The sequence below is a fragment of the Trachypithecus francoisi genome, unplaced genomic scaffold (genome assembly GCF_009764315.1).
Source record: "Trachypithecus francoisi isolate TF-2019V2 unplaced genomic scaffold, Tfra_2.0 Lachesis_group1, whole genome shotgun sequence".
NCBI lineage: Eukaryota > Metazoa > Chordata > Mammalia > Primates > Cercopithecidae > Trachypithecus > Trachypithecus francoisi.
The window spans coordinates 146,070,497-146,097,190 of record NW_022681454.1 but is presented as its reverse complement, the minus strand read 5'-3'; the positions used below and the strand labels follow the sequence as shown (position 1 = coordinate 146,097,190).

Below are 26,694 nucleotides of genomic sequence, written 5' to 3'. Positions count from 1 at the left end.
TTCCTGCCTCCTCCCTACCCCTCAACCCATGTCTCTCTCTCTTTCTCATTTCCACTCTGATGGCACAGCCCTTCACTGTGGTCTCATGATATACTCATAAGAGTATATCATGATATACTGTCCACTGTGCTTTCATGATAAACTCCCTCTTTTGGGTGGATCCTATGCTTTATTCTCTATCCCCAACCTACGACCAAAAAAACTGGCTTGGCATTTCAAATATTTACTAAGCGTACTGATTTCACTTTGTTTTTGGCTTTTGCATTTTTTTCCCTCTTTGCCAGCTTAGCAATGAAGTTAAAATACACTTAATAGATTATCCAAGATTTGACTTGTTTTTATCAAAAGGATTGTTCTCTGAGTCTATTCTGCCATATGACAAAAGTGAAGGTCAAGAACATTTACTTTGTAAATATTAAAGATTAAAGATGTATTATGTGTATTTATATTTTTATTCTTCCTAAAGGAAATTATCCTTTAAATGTTTATGAAATAATAATATTATAATTGTCAGTGAAATTTCTTTAAAACGCTTATTTTATGGTATCATAGGGTAGATAATAATCCAGCAACTATTTTTTAAATACTTATAAACTGTCAGACACATGTCTGTTTTTAAATTAGTAAGCTTTTAGTATTATCATTATTCTACTTTTACAGAAATATTGGTTTACAGAAATATTGAATGGAAAGTGGAGTGTTCCCATGTACTCTCCACACCTGCACCCCAGCCCTATTAATAGATTCTTCTATTATTAACACGTTGCATTAGTGTGGTACATTCATTACAATTGGAGAGTTGATATTCATGAAGTATTACTTGAAATATCTCTTTTGACATATAGTTTTTGGTCCTTTCAGTAACTGAACAAGACAGGTATTACCCCCAATTTCAAAAGTAGGGAAACTAAGATTGAGTACCAAACCTGGATTCACTCAGAAATGTTTAAGAACAAGAACTTGGGCCCTTATTTTCACATTTCTTTCTATTTTAATTCCTTTGAGTAATATTATATTTTAGGCATCTCTTGCTTGTTGAAATATACACTTGGTATTATCAAAGAAATTCATAATAGGAAAGCACTTAATCTGAAGATCTCATTTCAAGAACTAGGATGCATATCTCATGCTTTTCTAGTATAGCTGTGGTAAATTAGGATTAGGACACTAATTCATGGTTGCCTTTCCCTGTGATCTCACTAAGAATGAAAACTACTAATTGTTTTGCAAATGCTCTTACTGTGGCCTAATTTTTCAGTTTAAAAATATAAGTTTTATGGTGTATATTTAAAGTAAACAACATGATGTAATGGGATACATATAAATAGTAAAATAGATACTATAGTGAATCAACATAGCCATCATCTCTCCCATTTATTTTGTTTTTGCTGCAAGAGCAACTGAAATCTTTAGTGGGAATCCCAAATATGGTACAATTGTATTGCCTGTGGTCCTCAGGTTGTACATTAGATCTCCAGACCTGTTCATCTTAAACATCTGCTACTTTGTGATCCCTGAGCTACTTTCCCCCATTTCCTCTCCATCCTCCACCTGTAGTAACCAATTTTATTCTCTATGTCTGTATATTTGACTCTTTTTTTTCAGATTCCACATATAAGTGAAATCATGCAATATTTTTTCTTTTTGTGTCTGGCTTATTTCAGTTAATGTCTTTCAAGTTCACTCATGTTGTGGCAAATGGCAGGATTTCCTTCTTCTTAAGGCTGAATAATATATTCCATTGTATATATATGCTATAGTTATTTAATCTATTTTTGCCCACTGACATATATTAAGGTTGTTTCCATATCTTGGCTACTGTGAATAATGCTGCAGTGAATGTGGACGTATAGATAATCTTACAAGGTGGTGATTTCATGTCCTTTGGGCATATGCCCAGAAGAGGGATTGCTGGATCTTGTGGTAGTTCTATTTTTAATTACTTTAGGAAATTCCATACTGTTTTCTAGAATGGTTACACCAATCTCAATTCCCACCAATAGCGTACAGGTATTTCCTTTTATCCACACTCTTGCTAACGTTTGTTATCTCTAGACTTTTTGGTAATAGCCATCCGAAGGGGTCTGAGGTGATATCTCATTGTGGTTTTGATTTGCATTCCCTAATGATTAATGATGTTGAGTACATTTTCATATACCTATTGTCCATTTTTATATCTGTTTTGGAAAATGCCTATTCAGGTCCTTTTTTAATGTGGCCCAATTTAATTTTGTGGTTATAAGGCCTTGCTCATTGTGTAATAACAATATGGAGATACATTAACCCAGAAACAATGCCTTGTTTCTTATAACACCTCAAGTCGTTAATTTCCTTTTAGCCATGTTGATTGTTCTTCTTATAATTTTAACTGGTTTTTGGCAACTGGTTATGTTTTTGTTTAATAACAACTATAGGACCTAAACAGCAAATATATACTACCTTATCTGTAAATTATTTCTTTGTATAATGGTGGCCACAGTAAATCTATACCCTTTATTTATTAATTACAAAGTCATTTTATTCATAAAGATGGATCTCTACAAGCAATCTATATGAATAGTGGCTTAATTTAAATATCGTTATCAGAACTGATTACACTGTAATGTACAAAAGTCAATACTGTTTGTCTTAAAAGCAAACATGTGTTGCATCTAATTTATTTCAAATAAGGTTTTCCCTCAGGGCTGGTAGGAAATTGATTCCAAAATCTCCCTCGAATGTGAGAAGCGACAGATGCTTAAGTCCTTTATATCAAATGGGGTAGTATTTGCATATAATTTATACCCATCTTCCCATATACTCTAAATTATCTCTAGGTTACACATAATACCTAATACAGTAGCTACACACCTCTTCACTCATGTGGATTCAACATAGTACTTGTGTAGCAAATTCAAGTTTTGCCTTTTAGAACTTTGTGAAATTTCTTTTTTTGAATAGTTTTTATCTGTAGTTCTTTGAATCCATTACTGGAGAACCCACAGATACAGAGGGCTATATTCTGTATATTAGTGGAACCCAGTTTCACCCATCCCTTCCATCAATGCTTTGGTCTAACAGTAACTTTGAGTCTCTTCACATGATATATAAGGTGTGTCTCTACACCTGTAGAGTCTCTACACCTGAAGGAAAAGAGCCCAAGTCCAATCTTTTGCATGTTCTAACACAACCATAATTAGTTTCCTGTAACTTATAGAATTTCAAAAGCATGATATATTGCTATCATATTAATTGAAAATGTATTAATGTAACTGTATGTTTTGTGTTATAGTGAATGGACATCCAGTACTCAAACGAGCCAACATCCAGGTTGTTGGAAAGTTGGTGGCCAGTTCCATAAGAGAAAGGAAAATGAGACAACATTATAAGTCTTGTAAAGTTGAATGATGTTTCCAACATATTATTACCTGTAATAGTTAAACCTCTCTACCCAAAGAGACAAGTTAATATTGGAGATGGATCAATTCTGTATCAGTAGGAAGAAAGGACAAAAATCTTTGAATATACAAAGAACTTTGACAAGTTTATCTGTAATTTCTAGTATCTTTGGATGAACACCATTCATCTGATCTCCTTCATAAAAAAATCTGTTTTATCATAATGAAGTGAACCTGCATAGTGTCAAGTACTCTTTTCATTAGACTATAATTTATGTTGTTCTGTTACCAATAAATAACATAAAGAAACTTTAAAATTCTTATTTATAAAACTCATGAATCTCATATACAATACTGTTGGATTCATCATTTTTATTCTTTAGTAAGGTGTTATGTTTCATTTTATTCTTTAAAAAGGTGTGATGTTTCATTGAAATCATATATGTCAAACAATTTCTTTGTTTTCCATAATGTCCTTTATCACGTAAAGTTTTTGGAAATGGTTGTTTTAAACTGTGTTAATTTTTGGTGCAGTCATGGTATTATTTTTCCCTGCTCATTGCTCACTCTAAAGTAAAAAGGTGAGAAGCAATATACAGTATTCTTGAGTTGATATGCCTTAGCGCTGAAACTTTTTTTTGTTTCGTTTTGTTTTTTTGAGATGCAGTCTGGCTCTGTCACCCAGGCTGGAGTGCAGTGGCAGAGTCTTGGCTCACTGCAGCCTCCACCTCCAGGGTGCAAGCAATTCTCCTGCCTCAGTCTCCCGAGTAGCCAAGACTAAAGACACGTGCCACCACACCCAACCAACTTTTGTATTTTTAGTAGAGACAGGGTCTCACCATGTTGGCCAGGCTGGTTTCGAACTCCTGACCTCAAATGATCCACCCTCCTCAGCCTCCCAAAGTGCTGGGATTACAAGCATGAGTCACCACACACAGCCCCAGTGCCGAAAGAATTTGAAGCAAAGTTTTCTTAAGAATCTTTAATTTAATTTTATCCATCCATCTACCCATCCCTCTATTTTGAATGGAATTAGAGAAACAAGTGAGGAACAATAATTGAAGAAAGACAGTCTATGCATAGCATAGAGGCTAGATATGAAAAGAGCTGGGAACTACATGACAAGTGTCCCATTGTTTTCACAGTTTTTACATTGCATCCATTACTTCTGTAATAGCCTCTTTGATTTTAAACAAACAAAACCACTCAAGTTATTTTTATGCAATTGAGTTTACTATAAGAATATCTATGGAAGTTATTAAATCTTTAGAAAAGCCAATTACAAGAATCATGTTAAGTCAGGCCTCACCAAAACCAAACTCAAAGTGCACTAAAAATCATGATGAAGCTCTAACCAGAAAATTGTAACAGAGAAACCTTTGATGCGGGGGGAGGAAGTGATTACTAGCTAAAGTTAAAATGTGGAATTTGGCTTAGCTGTGAAATTTAATGATGCATATTCTCCTTATTGATAATTGAATTTTATTTTAAAGATAAAAGTATTTTTATTTACATACTGAAAAATGTGGAAAATGCACAACTTTTTAAAAAAGGAAAAAATTACACAAGTTGAATATAAGCATGATTACAAGTCATCAGCCTGCTCCTTTTTAAAACATGATTAGGATAAAAATTTGGCTAGATTTCAACCACTGCTATTCCAAAAACATTAGGAGCAAAATCATGGAGTTATAATGAAAGGCACTTACAAACTTGAATATAAGATTTCTTAATGAATGTTGTGTAATCACTATTCCAAGTAGTAAATGTATTTATAAGAGAAAATTAATAATGTCACAATTACTTTATAAAAATATAAAAGTTGTTCTGATTATGACAGCTTGGGACAGGACGTGGAAGTTCACTTTTTGTTTAATAAGATGTGATTGTTCTTGTTTCAGGTTTTCTATATTTGACTCCTTGATTTTTAGCAAGCTGAAGTAAGGCTACTGACTGTCTTTTAGAGGTGTGATCCTACATTAAGTTCAGTGACAATATTTCACTCTAGAGCTATAGAAGACAGTGTAAGGTCATGGAAAAGAAGCCTTCACTTTTCAATAGTCAGTTTCTATATAAAAATTGGCACTTGGTGCTCATCAAAGAACAAGAAATATTGGATATGCTCTAAATGTCCATTGTGTTTTTGAGCCAACTACCTGATGGAAGTCATCACTTATATGTAAATGAACTGTCAATGGCTTGCCACAGTTGGCAATCACTGGACTGTGAAGGGTATGTCTTAATAAAAACTGAAGCTCTTCACAGACTTTGATTTACTGGAAATAAAATATAAAAGTCCTCTGAGGCTACAAAGGACACTTGTTTCAGATAAAACATCTAGACAGTAGCAGTATATTTAGGGCTTTTATTATAGCAAAACTGCAAATTAGAATGGAGTGGTGAGAAAGTTCCTGTGACCCAGCTGAATTCTAAAACACTGCTTCTGACTAGAGTAATATGATCTTTAAAATAGCTAAGCCAAATTAAATAAAAGTGCATTAAGGAAAAAAATAGAAACAATGCAAGGTCAAGATTCAGGTTTGTTACATCTTTTAAATTGTCTATGACTTACGTATTACATCTTCTTATAAATCTATCTTTTTCTTAATCAATGCAACCATTAGAATAGTTGAAAGCCAAACTTCTCTGGTCCTGTAACATGGATTTCTTCTCACAATATTCAAATTTAAGAGGATTTTTCTTGCCTATTCATTCCTTTCCCCAACTTCCATCCCAAGCACAAGCACAATTGAAATATGGAATTCTGTGTAACTATTATTTTTATTGTTTTATTAATAATAATATATTTGTAAAATGCTTTTGAGTTGGCAGTATACTATTGCACCAATATGAAGCAGCTTGAATATGTAGATCACATTTTTATACTGACTACTTTCTCCCAAAGCGCAGTATGTTCACAGATGTACATCAGTCAGTGTAAGTTAAAGGCATTAAACAGCAATCCTAATAATCCCATTGCTCACTTTACATTCTAGTGTGAGTAGGAATAGGCAGGGACTCTCTTCCATTTTTTAAATTTTTTTTTCAGACAGAGTTTCACTCTTGTTGCCCAGGCTGGAGTTCAATGGCGCAATCTCGGCTCACCACAACCTCTGCCTCCCATGTTCAAGCGATTCTCCTGCCTCAGCCTCCCAAGTAGCTGGGATTACAGGCATGCGCCACCATGCCCAGCTAATTTTGTATTTTTAATAGAGATGGGGTTTCTCCATGTTGGTCAGGCTGGTCTCGAAATCCCGACCTCAGGTAATCTGCCCCCCAACCTTGGCCTCCCAAAGTGCTGGGATTACAGGCATGAGCCACGATGCCTGGCCTCGGTTCCATTCTTCAGGGCCAACACTGCAGCCTTTGCACTCAGGCAACAGACAAAAAAGACAGAGTGTAGAGAAAGCTGACTTTCTTAACCACTTCAATCTGAATTTGGAACTTGTTACTTCTATTCACATTCTAGTGGGGAGAACTTGTCAGCTGGTTCCCTCTAAATTATAGAAGTCTAGGAGATGTGGTCTAGCTTTGTATCAAAGAAGAGAATGTGCCAATTTCTGCCAAAGAAATTGAGTTTAATTCCTCATTGTTTTAGGAAACAAGAAATATTTCAAATAGCTTCACTTAGACTGTCATAAATCTGGTTTAAAATTTTTATTATAAAAATATCCAAACAATCCAGCTTTTCCTAGTTTCTTCTAGTTTCTTCCTAGTTTCTTCAATATTTTGATAATAATTCCCTTGTACAATTCATCAGAAATCCTGAAAACTGCTAGCATCAATGTAAAGAAAACATATATATATATATTTTAAAAGTATCGATAGATACTTTTCTGTCTGGAATGAAGAACTTTGGGTTTTAGTTTTGTTTAGTTTTTTTTTGTTATTCAAATACAAATTATGTAAAGTAAATAATTTTCACTAATATGCTGATAATAATTTTTCTTATGAAACAACCACAATTTTCAGTTTGGGAAATAGGCTATCAGAAACCAATACTTCCAGAACAGTGGGAAGAGACACAAAATGATATCATCTCTAAATTTTTCTATGTAAATAATCAAGAAAAGAAAGGCCAACAAAATTGTGATAAGGCATGACCGTCTTACACCTCAGAAGTAATTCTTAACTTTATTCCAATAGGTTGAACAATTAAAAAATCTCTTTCTCTCTCTCTTCCCTCTTCTTTATGACTTGGAAACAAGTCAGGGGAAGGAAAAAGAGAAAACTTAAAGGAACAAAAATTCTAAATAGATTTGCTAAAAGTTTTGAACAAATGTGCTAGTTTAAATCTGCTGTCTTCAAGATTGCAAGATCTTTCTGGAATAAATCCTTAAACTTCCAAGATTTTGGATCGTTAAACAAATTTCATATTAGATATTTTTAAATTTGTGTGTCTCCTGATTTTTTTGAGAAGTCTGCATATTTTGCTAATTTTCCACATTGTAAAACATGTATTTTCAATATAATAATGATAATAGTACACCAAACACTGTTCAGCCTTCCTCGTCCCCACAGACAACTTTGCTTTAGAGCTTGGTTATGTAGGGATAAAGGGCAAGCACAGAGCATTCATTCTACTGGTATACTGCCTGGTAGGGGCCAGGTTCTGAAGTCAGCAGCTGTGGGGTGGTTTTCTGATTCAGTTTCCTGATTTTGACAAGTGAGTTCTGGGGTAATACAAGGAGTAATTCATGGAACGCCTCTTGCAATCTGTTTCTTCTGCAATGACAACAACTTTGAGTTGCCTATGTGTCTTAATAAATATCTTTCTGATTAATATAGCTAGTGTTACCCTGTCTTCTCTGAGAATCCTGACTCACGAGTTATCTTTCCTTCCTTCCTTCGTTCCTTCCTCCCTCCCTCCCTCCTTCCTCCTTTCTTTCCTTCCTTTCCTCACTTCATCTTTTCCTCCATTATTATTAAATAATGCTAGTCAATAAAGGCTCTACTAATCAAAATATATTTAAAAGTTAAGGTGCAGTTTTCAAAATGAAGACTTTTGATGTACTCCATAAGCATATGCCAGATATTTGATATCCCGGTATGTTACATGTTCCAAGCAATCCTAGCTCCACTTTTCCTCTGCATATTACTGCAGCTTCATCTTACTGGAAAGAATATTTGATATCCTAAATAGCATTCCTATAAGTGATTCTCTGTATAAGAACAGGCAGAGGTATCAGAAATGTAATTTTATATTTGATAGCAGGATGATTATTTATTTATTTATTTATTTACTTTTGAGACAGAGTCTCGCTCTGTCACCCAGGCTGGAGTGCAGTGGCGCGATCTTGGCTCACTACAAGCTCCACCTCCCGGGTTCACGCCATTCTCCAGCAGGATGATAATTTTATAAAACTCCAGCGACTTGACAGTTGCTTATAATTCACAAAAATGAAGAGATGCAATAGGAAGATATTTATCAATTTAATCTCTCTGAATTTTGACAACATGTATATTAAAGACTAAAATATTTGTAAATTTAGTACAATTTCAATGATAATGTAGTTATTCTGGAAGAAACATGTCTCATATAATTATGTGACTAACAGAAGAAAGATCAGGACTTTGTAATGAGTGAAATATGATTATAATGAAAATGGATGTTGCCTTATGCTTGTGTAGGTTCTATAGATTTTCATTGTAAACCAAGATACATGGCTAATCTGTAAAAGAGCCTGAAAACATACATCTTACAACATCACCAGTTTTTCAATCTCAAATAGGTGATTTTCTTGATAAAAGTGCTTTTTAAAAATAAAATTCTCCTGTACTAAAAGAAAAATACCAATAACCAAAAAAGACTGTGAGGATGAAAATGTGAGTAACTATCTTATAGAGTGGAGTAGCTGGAGTACGTATTACTTATCTAGTCTAAGGCCCTCATTTTACAAAAGTAAAAGCTGAGATGAATAGGGTAAGTAAAGTCATTCAACAATTTAGTGCCTGAGCGAGAACTGGCATTGACTTCTGCTTCCCAATTCAGTCTTCTTTATCCTATTTTATATGCCTTCCCAGAAGACAAAGTGAGTGTGTATTAATTAACTAGAAGGAAGAAGGATCTAGAATGCAAGCTCAAGCTAGGCAGCAACACAAAGAAACTACACAACCCACATGATGAATGCCTCTTTCTGACTTCTTCAATAGTCTCCCTTCCCATACACAGAAAAATCTCTCTGATATTCTTGCTTGCATCTCCCTTTTCCTTGTGCTTTAGAATAGATTAGATAATTTGATCAATTAAGTTGGTTCAAGGTGCTAATGAATCCTCATGGTGTCATGTATCACCTTGTTTGCATTTTAACAAGGCCTGTCAACTCATCATGTATGACTAATGATGAGAGCTTTAGACATCTCACATCTTGTGCAGCCCAGTTCAGGGGCATCCTGGTAATCTTCATGTCATATTAATTGACTACTAATTTCATAGAATTATAAAAGCCTCCCTATATATAACTTTTATTTTGTGTGTTTGTTATGGCTTTTTTTAAGTGAGCTTCCTTCCTAGTACGCATCTTGTAACTACACGATTACATCAATACATTATATTATTTCAGGTTTTAGCTAGGGAAAATATTTGTTTAATTTTGGATCCCAGGTTAGCTAGCACAGAATCTCTGCATTAAACAGCCACAAATAATTACATTTTTAGAAACACCTCATGTTTCCTTTAGAAGATAATTTACCAATTCTTCTCAACTCTTTTTTCAAAATATTTCTGGATTTGTCCCCCCACCCTTTTTTTTTTCTCATTCCAGCATTCATTCTGTTAGTCCAGGTGCTTCTAAGTCTAGACTACTTGATATGTCTCAGAATTGTCTCAGATATAATATCCCCATTCTTTTTTTTTTTTTTTTTTTTTTTTTGAGACGGAGTCTCGCTCTGTCGCCCGGCCTGGAGTGCAGTGGCCGGATCTCAGCTCACTGCAAGCTCCGCCTCCCGGGTTTACCGCCATTCTCCTGCCTCAGCCTCCCGAGTAGCTGGGACTACAGGCGCCCGCCACCTCGCCCGGCTATTTTTTTCTATTTTTTAGTAGAGACGGGGTTTCACAGTGTTAGCCAGGATGGTCTCGATCTTCTGACCTCGTGATCCGCCCGTCTCGGCCTCCCAAAGTGCTGGGATTACAGGCTTGAGCCACCGCGCCCGGCCAATATCCCCATTCTTTAATTCATCTAGCATTGTATGTCCCTCCTACTCAGATCTGTTCTATAATCTCTCAATTATGACTGTCTAGACCCTTAGCTGAAGTTCAAATCTTCATGCTTATATCCTATGCTGCTTACAATGTATCTCCACCTTATTGATCAAACTGCTGACCACCCCAAAAAAGCCATATTCCTGACTTAGTTCATAGCATCAACCCTTCCCTCCCATTTTTTTTCTCTTTGTCTGCTGAAAGTTTAGCTGGTCTTTTTAGGCAATCAGTCCTAGAGCCATCTCCAAAGCTTTCCCAGAAAACTCAGTCATCTTCAGTGCTTTCATTTCCCTTCTGCCAGCGTGAATTTGTCTACACCATTTATTTTTATTAAAGCTATGTTGCACTTATTTGCACTGGTCTCACTTTGCTTCACAAGCATTACTTTTAACTCACCAGAAAAAGAAAAGAAGAGTTCCTGAGAACAATGATTATACCACATGCTTAACACAAGTGTAAGTTTTTCAGAAATTCTTATTAAGATCATTTAAACTAGACTAGTTTACAAAGCAGAGTAGGCTAGCAAGGGTATTATAAAGAAGCAAAAGGCTTTAGTTTTTTTATTCTACAGCAAATTCTAGAAAATATATAGATAGTAACAGGTCATAAAAAGGCTAATCAAAAATATAGCTTCTAAATTGAGATCATTGTGAGTGTAAAAGGAGTACCAAAAGGAGCTAAAATTATGTATTTATTTTTCAACAAGCTAGTTTCATTATATTGGTGAACCTATAAAATAGTCACATCCAAAAACATTACAAAAATACAGTTTTTTAAAATAACATACATCTATAGGCCTTAATATAATATAGAAAAATGTTTTCATTGAATATTTAAACATTAAAAATTATATAAACAGAATAATTATTCTTGGTATTATAAGGGAAAAAAGCGGATATGTTTTCCCCACTCATCACAAGGTTTATGGCATACATCCTTATAACAAAAGAAAGATTAACAGGAGGAAAGCATAGCACAGTCATGTAATCGAAGTTTTATGTGACATGGAAGCCTTCAGAAATGAAGATCCAAAGACTCAGGGAAAACAGCATTTTTATGGTTAGTCTGAGGAAAGAAGTTGATAGTCATGAGGAAGCATGATTAGACAAAGGGGGTTATGATCTAATCATGATAATAACCTGGGGAGAACTCAGCAAGGCCTGCTTGTTCAGATCCTCCTTGGCTTCCCTTTGTAGCACTCCTCTGCCCTGGTACAGGGCGGCAACCCTCTGGAATGATAACCTTTCAACCGACTTTCAGGAGAGGTAGGTCAGAGAATTCCTTCATGGCCAGGCTTCACACAGAAAGGCAAGGGAAGGTCAGAGTGAACTTCTTTCTTCTGTGACTTCTGTCAATGTGCTGTATTTTGAGATATCATATTCTGAGCCTTGACAGTATAAATTCCCATTTTTAAATTGCATAATTTAATGAATTACTTACCTGTAGCCCTTTAATATAATGTCATTGGTATGTTTCCCAGATATGGTCTCATTTTCTTTTTTTTCATAAAATTATGTACAGTATTCTTCTAAGTTGCATTTGATGGCTAGAAATTTTAAAATTGTGACACCTTTAATTAAATCTTTTCTTTAGATTATTTTTAGCCAAGAAGCTGGAAAAAAAAAAAAAACAACACTTTTTATATATGCAGTAAGTTCAGAGCAAATTCTGCTAAGTGAAGATATTCTTAACTGTAAATATTTTGTGTGTGTTGATATATATATATATATTTCAACCCAAATGTTTTCAGACATATTCACTTTTGGTGTCCTGTTAAGGCATATTCTTTGACAAATACTTTTGCATGAAAAATGTATCAAATATATCTCTATCTATCTATCTATCTATCTATCTATCTATATAATTTGTTGAATGTTTTACCAACTTCAGGTACTGCAGAATCATTGGCACTGTCAATTTCATTGCATCCAGAACATAATTTGTCAAATTTGTTAAATATTAGAACTCCAATAACATAGTGCTTCTAACAGTCAACATACTTCATTGTGAAATTACAGAATTTCAGAATTACATCTTATATGCCGTTAAAACTACTATTGTTTAATTTGCTCACTTCTTCTCTTGCTTTTATATGGATAAATGTCAGTGTCTTTCTGTTTCCAAGAATTGTGGTTTAATAAAATATTTAAAAGATAGGATCTTTTAACAATGATGTTTATTGTATATTTTTATTAAAGGTTTTATACTGATTCTGAAGAAAATGAACCCCAAGTCTAAAGGAATCATGAAAGGTTCACTATAATTGTAGGACTCTTCAGTTGAATTATACAGTAGTTCTTTAAAGGAAAAATATTTCTGAAATCTTTTTCAGATTGATGATGCACGAGAGAAAATGCTTACTGCCAAGCTGAAGTATTGCTTCATTTTCAATCTCATCTTCATGCCCTCAACTTTATAGTAGTTATTCTAACTCTGTTTACAAATACATGTATGTGGGTTTGAAATTTAACAACTCCAGCTTCTATTTCAAGTTATAGAACATTACAGTTTGTTTGTATGCAATTAGGAATTTTGTATGCACCACAACCAATTCTAGGAATATTTCTGCCCTAAAGATTTCTTGATTTTATAAAGACATTGTTTATACCAAAACACCATTCTTCAAAAATTTTATACTGATATTAGCACTGCAAAAACAAAACTTTGATTTTCTATGTTAAACTTTTAAACTAAATTTACAAGTGTTCATTAACGTGCCAAGTATTTCACATTTAAGAGAATAAAATTCCTAAAAACTTTTCTTTAATTCCATGAAACATATGAAAAAATAGTATTAGTAGAAGTATCTTAATCTATTATTGTTTTCTAAATAGGATTTGATTATGTTAATGTAATCTGGTTTGTGTAGTGTCTTTCTGCCAAAAAAATAGTTAACTCATAACAGCTATTGCTTAACCTGGAGAACATGTTAAAAACAAACTTGAAGTTTTGCTGGCAACATGGCAGAATAAGAACAGCTCCAGTCTGCAGGTCCCAGCGAGATCAATGCAGAAGGTGGGTGATTTCCACATTTCCAACTGAGGTATCTAGTTCATCTCATTGGGACTGAATGGACAGTGGGTACAGCCCACAGAGGGTGAGCCAAAGCAGGGTGGGGCATCACCTCGCCTGGGAAACACAAGAGGTCAGGGGATTTCCTTCCCCTAGCCAAGGGAAGCCATAAGGGCCTGTGCCATGAAGAATGGTGGACTCCGGCCCAGATACTGCACTTTTCCCACAGTCTTCACAACCCGCAGACCAGGAGAGTCCCTCCAGTACCTATGCCACCAGGACTCTGGGTTTCAAGCACAAAACTGAGCAGCTGTTTGGGCAGACAACGAGCTAGCTGCAGGAGTTTTTTTCATACCCCACTGGCACCTGGAATGCCACTGAGAGAGAACGGTTCACTCCCCTGGAAATATAAAGCATTCACCTCAGTGCCTTGATAAATAATTATTTATTTTATTAGTCTTTTAAAGAAACATTCTGTTGCTCCTGTATGTATTTTTTTCTATTTCATTATTGTCTACTCTTGTTTTTTTCTGTTCCTTAATTTACTTTCTTTAAAACCTATTTCTCTTTTAATAGCTTCTGTAGCCAATTTGTTTTAATATCTGTTGTTATTAATACAAATGCATTTTGTCTAAAATTTATTTCTAACTAATGTTTTATCAGCATCCCATTAGATTTGATATATAACAGTTTTATGTTGTTTATTATAAATTTATTGTAAATTTGGATTAATAGTGCAGGCATTGCGTGGAGGGTTGTCAAGAAATATGGTCTTAGTTTACATAGCACAAAAAAGGGCCAACAGAAATGGCTTCCCGCCTAAAGGGATGTGTGTGTTTGTGTGTGTGGGTGTGGGTGTGTGTGCACTTGCACATGCACATGTACACACAGGATTGAAAAACAGAGAGAGAGAGGGCGAGCATACGTGCATGAGAGTGTGGATATGAGTGTGTGGGGAAACAACCAGAAAATAAGACAATTTACTCAGGAATCATTAATGGCTGTTTCATCTGCATACAAAGACTGAGAGAGTACTGTTTCAGTAAGACAGAAATTAAGGACAAGTGGGGTAGCAGCAAAATGGTTCAAGAAAAATGCACTCCAGCCTAGGCAATAGAGTGATAGAGTGAGACTTCGTCTCAAAAAAAAAAGTTCAAGAAAAATGGCGTACATGTTGAGAAATCTAGGTACGGGCTTGATGGTCCTGTTTCAGCCCCTGATACCCCTTAGGAGTCAACTTAGTGACCACTGCATATTTCTGAGCCTGAAGCCAAACAGGCATGTAGCCTTAGCCCTTGATTTTTCTGAGTTTCTGTTCAATTTCAGATGCATGGAGACTTTCTCTTTATTTTAAAAATATAGGTCTTATTTTATACACACACACACACACACACATATGTATACACACACACTATATATGTATATATACACACATATATATGTATATGAACTCTCACAGGTATCTGGACTCCAATACACAATATATGCTTAATGCATGCTTAAGATTCATTTCTAGAGTAGAACATAGAGGAATGTTCTGGATTGGGCACATTTCTTTTTTAAAATGTTTGCACATATAAAGAGTTAATTTTAATGTGATTATTACACGTTGCATGCCTGTATCAAAACATCTCATGTATATGAATATATACACCTATGTGTACCCACAAATAAAAAATTTTTAGAGTTACTTAAAAAGTAACAATAGAAAAATCATTTTGTTTTTTATGTCAGAGAACTCTGACACCCCCCCATAAAAAAACAGCAAATAAAAAAAAAACTTTGAGAAATCAGATTTTAGGTGGTTTGAACTTTTCAATAAAATTTCTGTGTTGGCCAGACATGGTGGCTCACGCCTGTAATCCCAACACTTTGGGAGGCTGAGGTGGGTGGATCACCTGAGGTCAAGAGTTCGAGACCAGCCTGGCCAACATGGTGAAACCCCATCTCTACTAAAAATGCAAAAAAAAAAAAAAAATTAGTTGGATGTGATGGCACGCACCTGTAGTCACAGCTACTTGGGGAGGCTGAGACAGGAGAATCGCTTGAACCCAGGAGGCGGAGGTTGTAATGAGCCAAGATTGTGCCACTACACTCCAGCCTGGGTGACAGAGGAAGACTATATCTAAAAACAAAAAAAAAGAAAAAGAAAAATTCTCTGTGTTGGCAATAAAATATCACCTCCCACCTGTTGGGATGGCTATTATCCCAAAGTCAAAATATAACAAATGTTGGTGAGGATGTGGAGAAAACAGAACCCTTGTATGCTGTTGGTAGGAATGTAAATTGGTATAGTAACTGTCGAAAACAGTATAGAAGTTCCTCAAAAAACAGAAAACCAAATAAAGCATGTTCTCACTCATAAGTGGGAGTTTAACAATGAGGACATATGGGCACAGGGAGGGGAATATCACACACCGGGCCTGTTGGGGTGTGAGGTCTAGGTGAGGGATAGCATTAGGAGAAATACCTAATGTAGATGACGGGTTGATGGGTGCAGCAAACCACCATGGCACGTGTATACCTATGTAACAAATTTGCACGTTGTGCACAAGTATCCCAGGACTTAAAGTATAATAACAAAAATACCAATCGTTGACCCAGGATGGCCCAGTGCCCTGTACACTACCTGCCACATAGTAGGTGTTCATTAAATATTTGTTGAATGAATGAATTATAGCCATATATAAGACTATGAAGAAATGGCCTGACTTTGATAAGAGCTGAGTCAGCCCCATGTCAGGGTCAGCGAGATCTTAAAGTAGAAGACATTCCCAGCTCCTGCTTCCCAAATTATTACATTTGAGAAACAGGAAAGACATTTTTACGTGAAACTCCTCTGAAGAGGTTCCTCACTTATTTGAGCCAAGCCATGCTGTTCTAGTCTATGATTTCTCAGAAATTCCCAAAGGTTTATACAGCAGAGTCCCTTAACATGCAAATTTAATTCCCTTGAATTCAACCTCACAGGTTGCACAAGAAAAGAAAATAACAATTTCCATCACTTGGTAATGCTCCTAGGTGTCAACTCAGTAATGTCTGAGTGAAAGGAGGGGGCTTGAAGCCCTGCTTCCCTTAACCAGGCTCAACCCAACATGGCCCTCACAGCTACAAAAAAAAAAAAAAAAAAAAAGTTAAAAACAGAACTGCCATATAATCCACCAATTCCACTTCTGAGTATAAATTCCACTTCTGAGTATATATCCCAAGGAAATAACACGACTGTCTCTAAGAGAACTGCAATCCTGTGTTCACTGCAGTATTATTCACAATAGCCATGATATGGCAACAACCTATATATCCATCAACAGATGACAGATAAAGTAAATTGAATAGATAAATATTATTAATCCATGTAGAAGAACATCCTATTTACTACAACATGGATGTAGTAGTGGGATATCTACCATTACCTAGCATCATCTAGAGGATATTATGCTAAGTGAAAGAAGCCAAACAGCTTTTGTATTTGTACTTTTCTTTACAAATACTTCATGATCTCATTAATACATAGAATATAAAAAAGTCAAACTCATAGAAACAGAGGGCAGAAGAGTGGTTATCAGGAGTCAAAGGTAGGGAAACATGGGAAATATTGGTCAAAGGATACAAACTTAGAGTTATAAGATGAATGAATTCTGAGACCTAATGTACAGTGTGGTCTCTATAGTAATAATAATGCATTATATGTGAAATTTGCTAAGAGAGTAGATCTTAAGCATTCTTACCCACAAAAACAGGTAACCATGTGAGGTGTGGATATGTTAATTACTTTGATTGTGATAATTATTGTACAATGTATAAATATATCAAAACATCATGTTGTATACCTTGAAATACAAATATTAGTTGTTAATTATATCTCAGTAAAGCTGAAAAAAATAGTGGCAATACCAAATGCTGCTAAGGATTTGGAAAAACTGGATCAGTCAAACATTGTTGGTGAGAATGCAAAATGGTACAGTCACTATGGAAAATCATTTGTCATTTTCCTTAAAAAACGAAACATGTAATTACCATATGAGTCAGAAATTCCACTCTGGGGCATTTATTCCAGAGAAATAAAGATGTATGTTCAAATAAAAACCTGTTCAGGAATATTTATAGTGTTTTTATTAATAGTAGCCTCAAAATGTAAGCAACAAAAAGTGAATGGCTAAACCATACCATGGAATACTACTCAGAAGTAAAAAGAAACTGACTATTGATATACACAACAACTTTATAGATCATACACTGTGTATTATTCAATTTATGTAGCATTGCTGAAATGAAGACATGATGGATATGAGGAACACTTAGTGGTTCCCAGGGGTTAAGGAGAGGATGAAGGTGGGAAGGATGTGGGGGTGACCATGACAGGCAACATGAGAGAGCCTTGTAGTGATAAAAATGTTCTGCATTTTGGTTACATCAATGTCAGTATCCTACTTGTGATATTGTACTATAGTTTTGCAAGATGTTACCATTGTGGAAAACTGGATAAAGGGAATATGGGATCTCATGATACTATTTCTTAAAACTATAACTGAATCTATAATTATCTCAAAATTAAAAGTTTAATTACAAATATAGCTAAAACATCTGCACTGGAGCATATCAGGTATTTCTCTTCCCAAAGAAGGCTACAGCCCGTGAAACTCAAAGAAGAATGTTGAAAAGGTAACATAGTAGCAATACACATTGAGTGCTTGCTCTGCATCAAGGCCTTGCAGGTCGGTGGCTATAATGCTCAAAATTACCCTATGAATATACTATTGTCCTCATAATATGGATGGAGAAACTAATGGCGGCTCAGACAGTGCAGTTACACCAGGCCTGAACCAGAGGAAAAATTTAGTAGTGCCTAAACCTGAGCTAAAGCTCTTTTTCCACCAAATAACCTTCCCATATGGCAAATGTGATTTCCCACACATTAAAGGATACTAGTGAAAAAAGGCTTTAAAAATCCACTAGGCAGAAATACTCTTTTCTACTTCACTGTAACTCATCTTCCCACATTCTAGTCATTGACTCCTTTATCCAACACCTTTTGCCCATTCCTTATGTTAATGAGAATACACACATCAGCCTGCAGGAAACAGTATTTGTTCCCTGGCAAATTTAGAGGTTCGTGAAAACCAAAGAAGCAGAAAATCCAGAGGGAATGGTGAGACCAAAAGGCTCAATTTCCTTTAATCACACTTCTGACTCTTTTTTGGTCCTTCAGCAGATGGACTTGGGTTTATTTAGGGGATTGTTGAAATCCTTAAAAGATGGGTGCCGTTGGGGTAGAGTTATCCACAGGGACAAAGCTTAGAGCAAAACAAATGTCTTACTTCCTAGGAACTGAAAATGTCAACAGGATAAGCTTAAAAATCAATCTGCTCATTCGCAGAAAGGATCAGAAAAAGTGTAAAGTGATCACAGATGCTCAATTTTCAGAGCAGACATGGTGTGGTATGAAAGAAGAAAAAGTACTCTTGCTAACCACCCAAATTCACTTTTCCCTAGACTGAAGAAGCAGTGTTTGTGAGAAGGCAAGGCTAATACGTATTTCTCAAGGAAAAACTGAAAAATTCACTTGTTTGGCATAAAGGTCAAAAGAATACAACAATACTAATAAGAGCAATAGAAAATATATATCAGGAGTGTTTCCCATATCAAGATGTAGTTGTTTATTATAACATCTCATTTAATCCTTGCAATACTCTATATGAGGTACATATTATTACTCCTATTTTGTGTACATATAATTGATGTTCAGGAAAGCTAGTAAACGAGAGTCTGAACTTCAAATCCTATCTGGACTTTTTGTATTATTATGATTGCCACTCATCAGGGTTTTTCAACGTCAGTACAAGTGATATTTTTGGCCATATAATTCTTCGTGGAGAAGGATTGTTGTATGTATTATAAGATATCTAGTATCATCTTTGTTTTTTATTAAGACATTTACGGTACTATGAAGAGATGGTAGTACTTCCACACTTGTGACAACCAAAAATGCCTTCAAACATTGCCAAATAACTCCTAGAGAGTAAAATTACCCCCAGTTTAGAGCCATTTCCTGTATCAAACTATTACAAAAAAGAACAGATGTTGGTAAAAATTCAACTTGCCCAGAATTATAGGCAGATTTGAAGTTTATAGATATTACAGGTTTTGTTTGGCATAGAAAAAAAAGGACATATCAGTCATACTCAATAATAATCCAGGCACTTGCTAAAGCCACTCACAAGAAAGCAACTTTGCAACAAGAATATCTGCTGGGCTGTTGGAGAGCTTATAGTCACACACAAAAAAGCCATGGCTCTATCCTCATCATGTAGGTATAACAACAAAATAACAGGATTTGAAGTTTGATGAACCTGGGTTTGAACATATGTAGATCTTATAGTCCTATAGCCCTATTTGAGTGATCTTGGCAATAATTACTTACACCTGCCACGCTTTGATTTCTTCACGCTTTCTATAACTATGAAAACTTTACTATTTTTCACATTTCAAGTTTTTAGAGGCTTACGTACAAACATGAGTGTATGTGATATACAGTATAAAAATTGGCACAAGTGCAAGTAATTGTTCCATTTATATGAATATAAACTGACTTATGACCAAGAATATTTATAAACTTGCTTCTGCATGTTATAAACCCAAATATTAAGACTGATATTCTTATTAGATGTTATGTAACAAAACTTAACAAAATTCTGAATCTGAACTGCTGTGTGTACAAGAAAAATTGGCCATATTCTTCTAAGTGACAAATGGTTCTGTAAGCAAAATTCACAAGAGACAATTTTGACTTTGAGGACAGGGGGTAATACTGGGGTGTCACCAAGAACTTGAGAAAGAGGCATCAAAGTTGGCTTTTGAGAGTTAAAGTGTGAAATCACAGTGGATCAGAGCACAGATGACCAAACATTTTATAGAGCAAATGACTCCCAGGCAAGCAAGAAAAAAAAACATAACCTGACTAAATATACTAGAAAGTCTAGAGGAAAATAGCATGTCCTACCTTCAGGAAGTGGGGTGAGAATTTGTGGGCCAGAAGAAGCACAAAAGGAGAATCATTTTGGTAGTGCCACGTGTCTTGGGAGAGAAGACTTGACACCAGCAAACACCGGGAGTTTTGGACTTATTAGCAAGGCTATCTCCAGAGAGGGATGCATAAAGCCATATTAGCATAATTCTTCCAACATTTAATTTATTCATTTGATAAATATTTATTGTATTCCTACTATGTATTGTTACTGAAATGCCAGCAGTTTGGTCTAGGTCCTGTTGCTCACTGTGTGGAAAGCCAGTCACTGAGATGATGAATATCACCAGGGAAGAAAGCTTTAATCGGGTACTGTAGCCAAGGAGATGAGAGATCAATCTCTAATTTGTCTCCCTGCTTGGCTAAAAACAGGGTTTTATATAGCAGGGAAGAAATATAACCATGAGTGGGAAGGCAGGAATTAGGGAGGGGTAAGGAAGAGGAACTGGTCAGCAGAAAGCAGGCGATAGGATAGATAGTCATGATAGGCGAGAGGCCTAGCATCACATTGTCCAGGTGTCATGATCTGGTAAGTTTCCTTGATACATCAGGAGACCTGATGGTTGATTTCCTGAGAAAAGAACTCATATAAGACAAATGCAGCTTTCTCAGGTTTTAAGACTGGGAGGATCAATTTCTACATTAATGTTTAATTTATAGAAAAACTCTAATTTTATCCCTGAGAATCAGCCCTTACAATCTCACATGCCCACCTTTTCCACAATAGTCTGTGGGCCTAGAGGGATTGAATATATTCAATTTTTGGCCTGTGTTTTACAAAAGCAGTTCATTTTGATTGTCATCTTCTGCTAGTTCTAAAGAGGAGGCTTTGACTAGTATCAAGGCTCAAGATTTAGGGGAAGTCAGCACCTCTTTTACAGCCAGAGCTCTGTCACTTAACAGCACAAGGATTAGTTAACAGGACATGTATACAGCAGAAAGTCCTATCATTTTTCTCTAACAAGTCATAAAACACTGAGTTAGTGTCTAATCAGCACTTGAACCATTGTATTAAAGTTGTTAGGTTACTCCTTGCACATGTCTAATTGCTGGCATTCCAGTGACAGAACTGTGACCAAATGCATTAAAAAATGTGATAGGTCATATATCAAACTTATCAAAGTAAGACAATTAACTTTTCTCTCCATCAAATAAAGGTAAATGCAAACATAAGTTTTGGAAATTCAGTATAAGGATAAATAACCTCCTTTCACTTAAATACTGTTCAACAGGGACAAAGTAAGAACAAGCACACAATAATGTCTTTTCAGCTATTTTATAAGAGCATCATCACACACTTCCAAAATAGATTGGCTTCTAGATACAGTACTGACAACTGATTAGGCAGCTTTCACCATTAGAATCTTCAAACCAGTGCTACACTTGTACATATTTTATTTTCAAGTATACACATGAAAACCTAACAGTGATAAAAAGGCTTGGGATCAAAAATCATGAGAAAGTCTCACTTTTAAAAAGTACTACTTAATCCAAGTGAATTTCACTTAATTTTAATAATGGTAAACACAACTAAAGTAGTTTGAGAGAAATCCTAGTCAATATAATTTCCTTAAGGACAAGATTAATCATTTCTGAACATTAAAACTTTGTACCCAAATCACAGTTTTTCTTCATTACCTGAAGGAAAAGATCTGAAACCACTCAAGTTATGAATTGAATTAAATTATCTTGGAAACAAGCACTATGTAAACATTTCTCCTCTTAGTTACCTTTCCAAATAACAAAATAATAATGTACTATTTTTGCTCAGAACTTATAAAAATAAGTCTTTTATTTTATTTTATTGCCAGGAAACTTAAAGCTATTATAGCTCTCTAGATCATCAGAGGGAACCAAAGCCAATCAAATTTTATATGGCTGTTGTGCTCTATAAACTTTTGCAGGCTTGACAAAGGTAGCTTAGGAACTTTAGCTAAATCGAGCAAATAATGAACTTTGGAAATGCATCTGGCTATTCATAGAACCAAATACAAGCCTTTTATTAGAAACTAAAAAACATCAATAGTATTAGATGTTTATATATGAGTAAAGCCCAAAGGAGAACAAACAGCAAAGAAATGAAATCAATATCATGAAAATGGACATACTGCTCAAAGTAATTTGTAGATTCAATGCTATTTGCATCAAAATACTATTGACATTCTTCAAGTAATTAGAAAAATCTATTTAAATTTCATATGGAATCAAAGAAGACCTCGTATAGCCAAGATAATCCTAAGTAAAAGATCAAAGCTGGAGGGATGATGCTACCTGACTTCAAACTATACTCTGAGGCTACATAACCAAAACAGCATGGTACTACTACCAAAACAGGCATATAGACCAATGGAGCAGAACAGAGACCTCAGAGATAACACAACAAATCTACAACCATTTCATCTTTGACAAACCTGACAAGAACAAGCAATGGGCAAATGATCTCCTATTCAGTAAATGGTGCTGGGAAAACTGGCTAGCCATATATAGAAAACTGAAACTGGACCACTTCCTTACACCTTATACAAAAATTAATTCAAGATGGATTAAAGACTTAAATGTAAAACCCAAAATCATAAAAACCCTAGAGGAAAACCTAGGCAATAGCATTCAGGACATAGGCATGGGCAAAGACTTCATGACTAATACACCAAAAGCAATTGCAACAAAAGCCAAAATTGACAAATGACATCTAATGAAACTAAAGAGCTTCTGCACAGCAAAAGAAAATATCATCAGAGTGAACAGGCAACCACAGAATGGGAGAAAATTTTTGCAATCTATCCATCTGACAAAGTTCTAATATCCAGAATTTACAAGGAACTTAAACATATTTACAAGAAGAAAATAATCCCACCAAAAACTGGGCAAAGGATATGAACAGACACTTCTCAAAAGAAAACATTTGTGTGGCCAACAAACATCATCACTGATCAACAGAGAAAAGCAAATCAAAACCTCAATGAGATACCATCTCAAGCCAGTTAGAATGGTGATTATTAAAAAATCAGGAAACAATAGATGCTGGCAAGGCTGTGGAGAAATAGGAATGCTTTTACACTGTTGGTGGGGATGTAAATTAATTCAGCCATTGTGGAAGACAGTATGGCAATTCCTCAAGGATCTAAAACTAGAAATACCATTTGACCCAGCAATCTGATTACTGGGTATATACCCAAAGGATTATAAATCATTCTACTATAAAGACACTTGCACACGTATGTTTATTGTAGGACTATTTACAATGACAAAACCATGGAACCAACCAAAATGCCCATCAATGATATACTGGATAAAGAAAATATGGTACATATACACCATGGAATACAATGCATCCATATAAAAAGGAATGAGATCATGTCTGTGCAAGGACATGGATGAAGCTGGAAGCCATCATCCTCAGCAAACTAACACAAGAACAGAAAACCAAACACTGCATGTTCTCACTCATAAATAGGAGCTGAACATTGAGAACCCATGAACACAGAGAGGGGAATAACACACACCAGGGCCTTTTGAGGGGTGGGGAGAGAGAGGAGGGAACTTAGGGGATGACTCAATAGGTACAGTAAATCACCATGGCACACATATACTTATGTAACAAACCTGCATGTTTTGCACATATATCCTGTTTTTTTTTAAAGAAATAAAGAAATACTACCAATAATAAATAACCACAATATTATCCCACCTGAAAAAAAAAAGAAATAGAAATTAAAAGCAAAAACAAATATATGGGAAACCAATCTCCAGTTTTTCTCCTACTCAGTTTCCTTGGAGGCTGCAGCATTAACCAGAGCCTACAAATACGTACGATGAATATTTTATTCCTGATACATGAATTCAGGTTTTTAAGTCCACCAACATCACTATACATTTTGTACAATTAAGAAATTTACTTCAGGTGTGTGACCAGTAAGTATTTGAGTGCTAGTACTATTTATGCACAATAAAAAATACAGTGTGAAACAAAGCAGTGCAAGCATTTATGTGAAATTTGGCTCCATGCTAAAACTGGCATCATGATTAACTATATTAGAAAAAAATTGCTAAACTGCCAATGTATTTCTTTACCACTTTTCATATTTTACCTTCATTAAGATGAGGAGCTTTAACTATAAGCAATGCTAATTGGCCAAGTTTCTCCAATTTTCTATTATGTTTTAAAGAATATTTAATAATCTAAAATTGTTCAACTTTCTATTTTTCTCCATATGTACATAAGGATAGACACAGAGAGAATAAGAAAAAACAACAACAACAAAAAAACCTACATATGACTTACACAGACCATCTATGACATGCACGGACTTTCTGTTTTGTCCTATGTTTTTTCTTTTTAAAATAACCGGTTCATTTTACTTTAAGACAAAAAGTAACCATACAAGATTGTTTTCTCATAAAAAATTAGCTTTTCTTTGTAATATTTCTGACCCAAATACATCTTTATATCACTAACTAGAAAGTTACCATTTTGCAACCATGATGGCAATAATTGATTAAGGCAAGACTTATCAATGGATGCTAAGACTAGAAGTTGGAAGTTTAATGAGAAGTAGGGTATATATGTAGTCTCAAAGTATCTTCTCATCAATTATTTATTCATTGAAAAGGAAAAAGTAGTAACTTTATGGGAAGAAAACTTGAAGGACATTACTTTAACAAAATGATCAGCGATGACATATACCAATAATGGGACAAATGGGACAATCCAATGCTTTGTGCTACCTGATGAGATTCACTGATGAGAACATAACATCACTTTGTACTCCTACCAGACATTAAAGCCCAAATCTCATCATTAAGAAAGCCTCTTTCTACCAAAAAATGGTCCTGTATTCTTTAAAAAGTCATTATCATGAATGACAAATATAGTCTGAGGAACAATTCTAGATTAAAGGAAGCATGATAGGTAAATGCAGTCATGATCCTGGATTGGATCCCTGACCAGAAAAACAAAATTATTATAAAGAATATTATTGGAAAAAATGGAGAAATTTTCTTAATAATGTAAAATAGATAATGGTATCATATCAATGTTATATTTTCTGATTTTGATTACATCACTGATATAATATTATGATTACGCTGAAGAATTTTCCTGAGTCTACAGAAATCCACAGAGAAGTAAAGAAGTAAAAGGACCTGAGGTCCCTAATCTACTCACAGTGGTTCTGGAAAATCCATGAATGACAGAAAGAGAGAAAGTGATAAATTGTAGCAAAATGTAAGCAGTTGGTGAGTCTGGATAAAGGATATATAGAAGTTTTTTGTACTATTCATGAACATTTTCTATAATTAAAATATTACTTCAAAATACAAGTTTAAAAACGTATTGAGAAACAATGTATAGTAGTTGGAATGCTGAGGTAGGATCTTGACCAGGGGCATAATGACTCAAAAACCAGAGAAGGAATGTTTTAAGGAGGAGGATGCCAAGCTGCTGAAAGTTCAGGCAAGGGTGGACTGAGAATTTGCCATGAGATTTAACAACATGGAGTCCTAATTGGAGTGGGTTCAAGAGATAATGGGAGACTGGGGAGACTGCAGAGACAGCAACATAGACAACTCTTCTGAGTTTGTCAGGAAGAAAGAGCAGAACCATAGAGCTCTTGGTGGAGGGTGATAGGTAATCAAACTGCATGTTATTGACTAGTGGATTATTATGGTATATTTCCACACTATAACTGCTCGTGGTCTGATTTCTTCTTACCAAGAACACTTCTAATATGTATTTAGCTTTCATGGAGGTCTACATGCAAGAAATTTGAATATTTTGGTTTCATTGCAGATATTATTCATTGTAAGTTAGTAAATTGGTATTCTAATTTTATATATGAGCTGATAAATAACGATCTGTCCCTCAGATGTATACAAAATCAAATCATGTTTCTGCTGCACACAGAGCTTTTGGGGGTCAAGTAGAGGGATGTGTCTAATTTTGCCAAGTTCTTTTAGAAGTGCATTGAAACTTTCAAAGGTACGGTAAATTGGCTACATAAATTCTGTAACGTTAGAGTCAGTTCTATTTGTTCTGCAACAGTGTAAAAATGACTTCAAGAAAAAAAGACACCTACCACCTA

At 35.1% G+C, this 26,694-nt stretch overlaps 1 protein-coding gene across 3 annotated transcripts in view; it reads left to right on the top strand.

The window, feature by feature from the left end:
• The window catches only part of IQCM (IQ motif containing M), a 499,469-nt gene extending 495,861 nt beyond the window's left edge, over positions 1-3,608 (top strand). For all 3 annotated transcript variants that reach the window (XM_033215450.1, XM_033215451.1, XM_033215449.1), the window contains one exon: positions 3,272-3,608. In XM_033215450.1, the coding sequence (XP_033071341.1) occupies positions 3,272-3,387 (116 nt within the window). In that variant the 3' untranslated portion in view covers positions 3,388-3,608. The remainder of the gene's footprint in view (positions 1-3,271) is intronic.
• Positions 3,609-26,694: the final 23,086 nt, after the last annotated feature.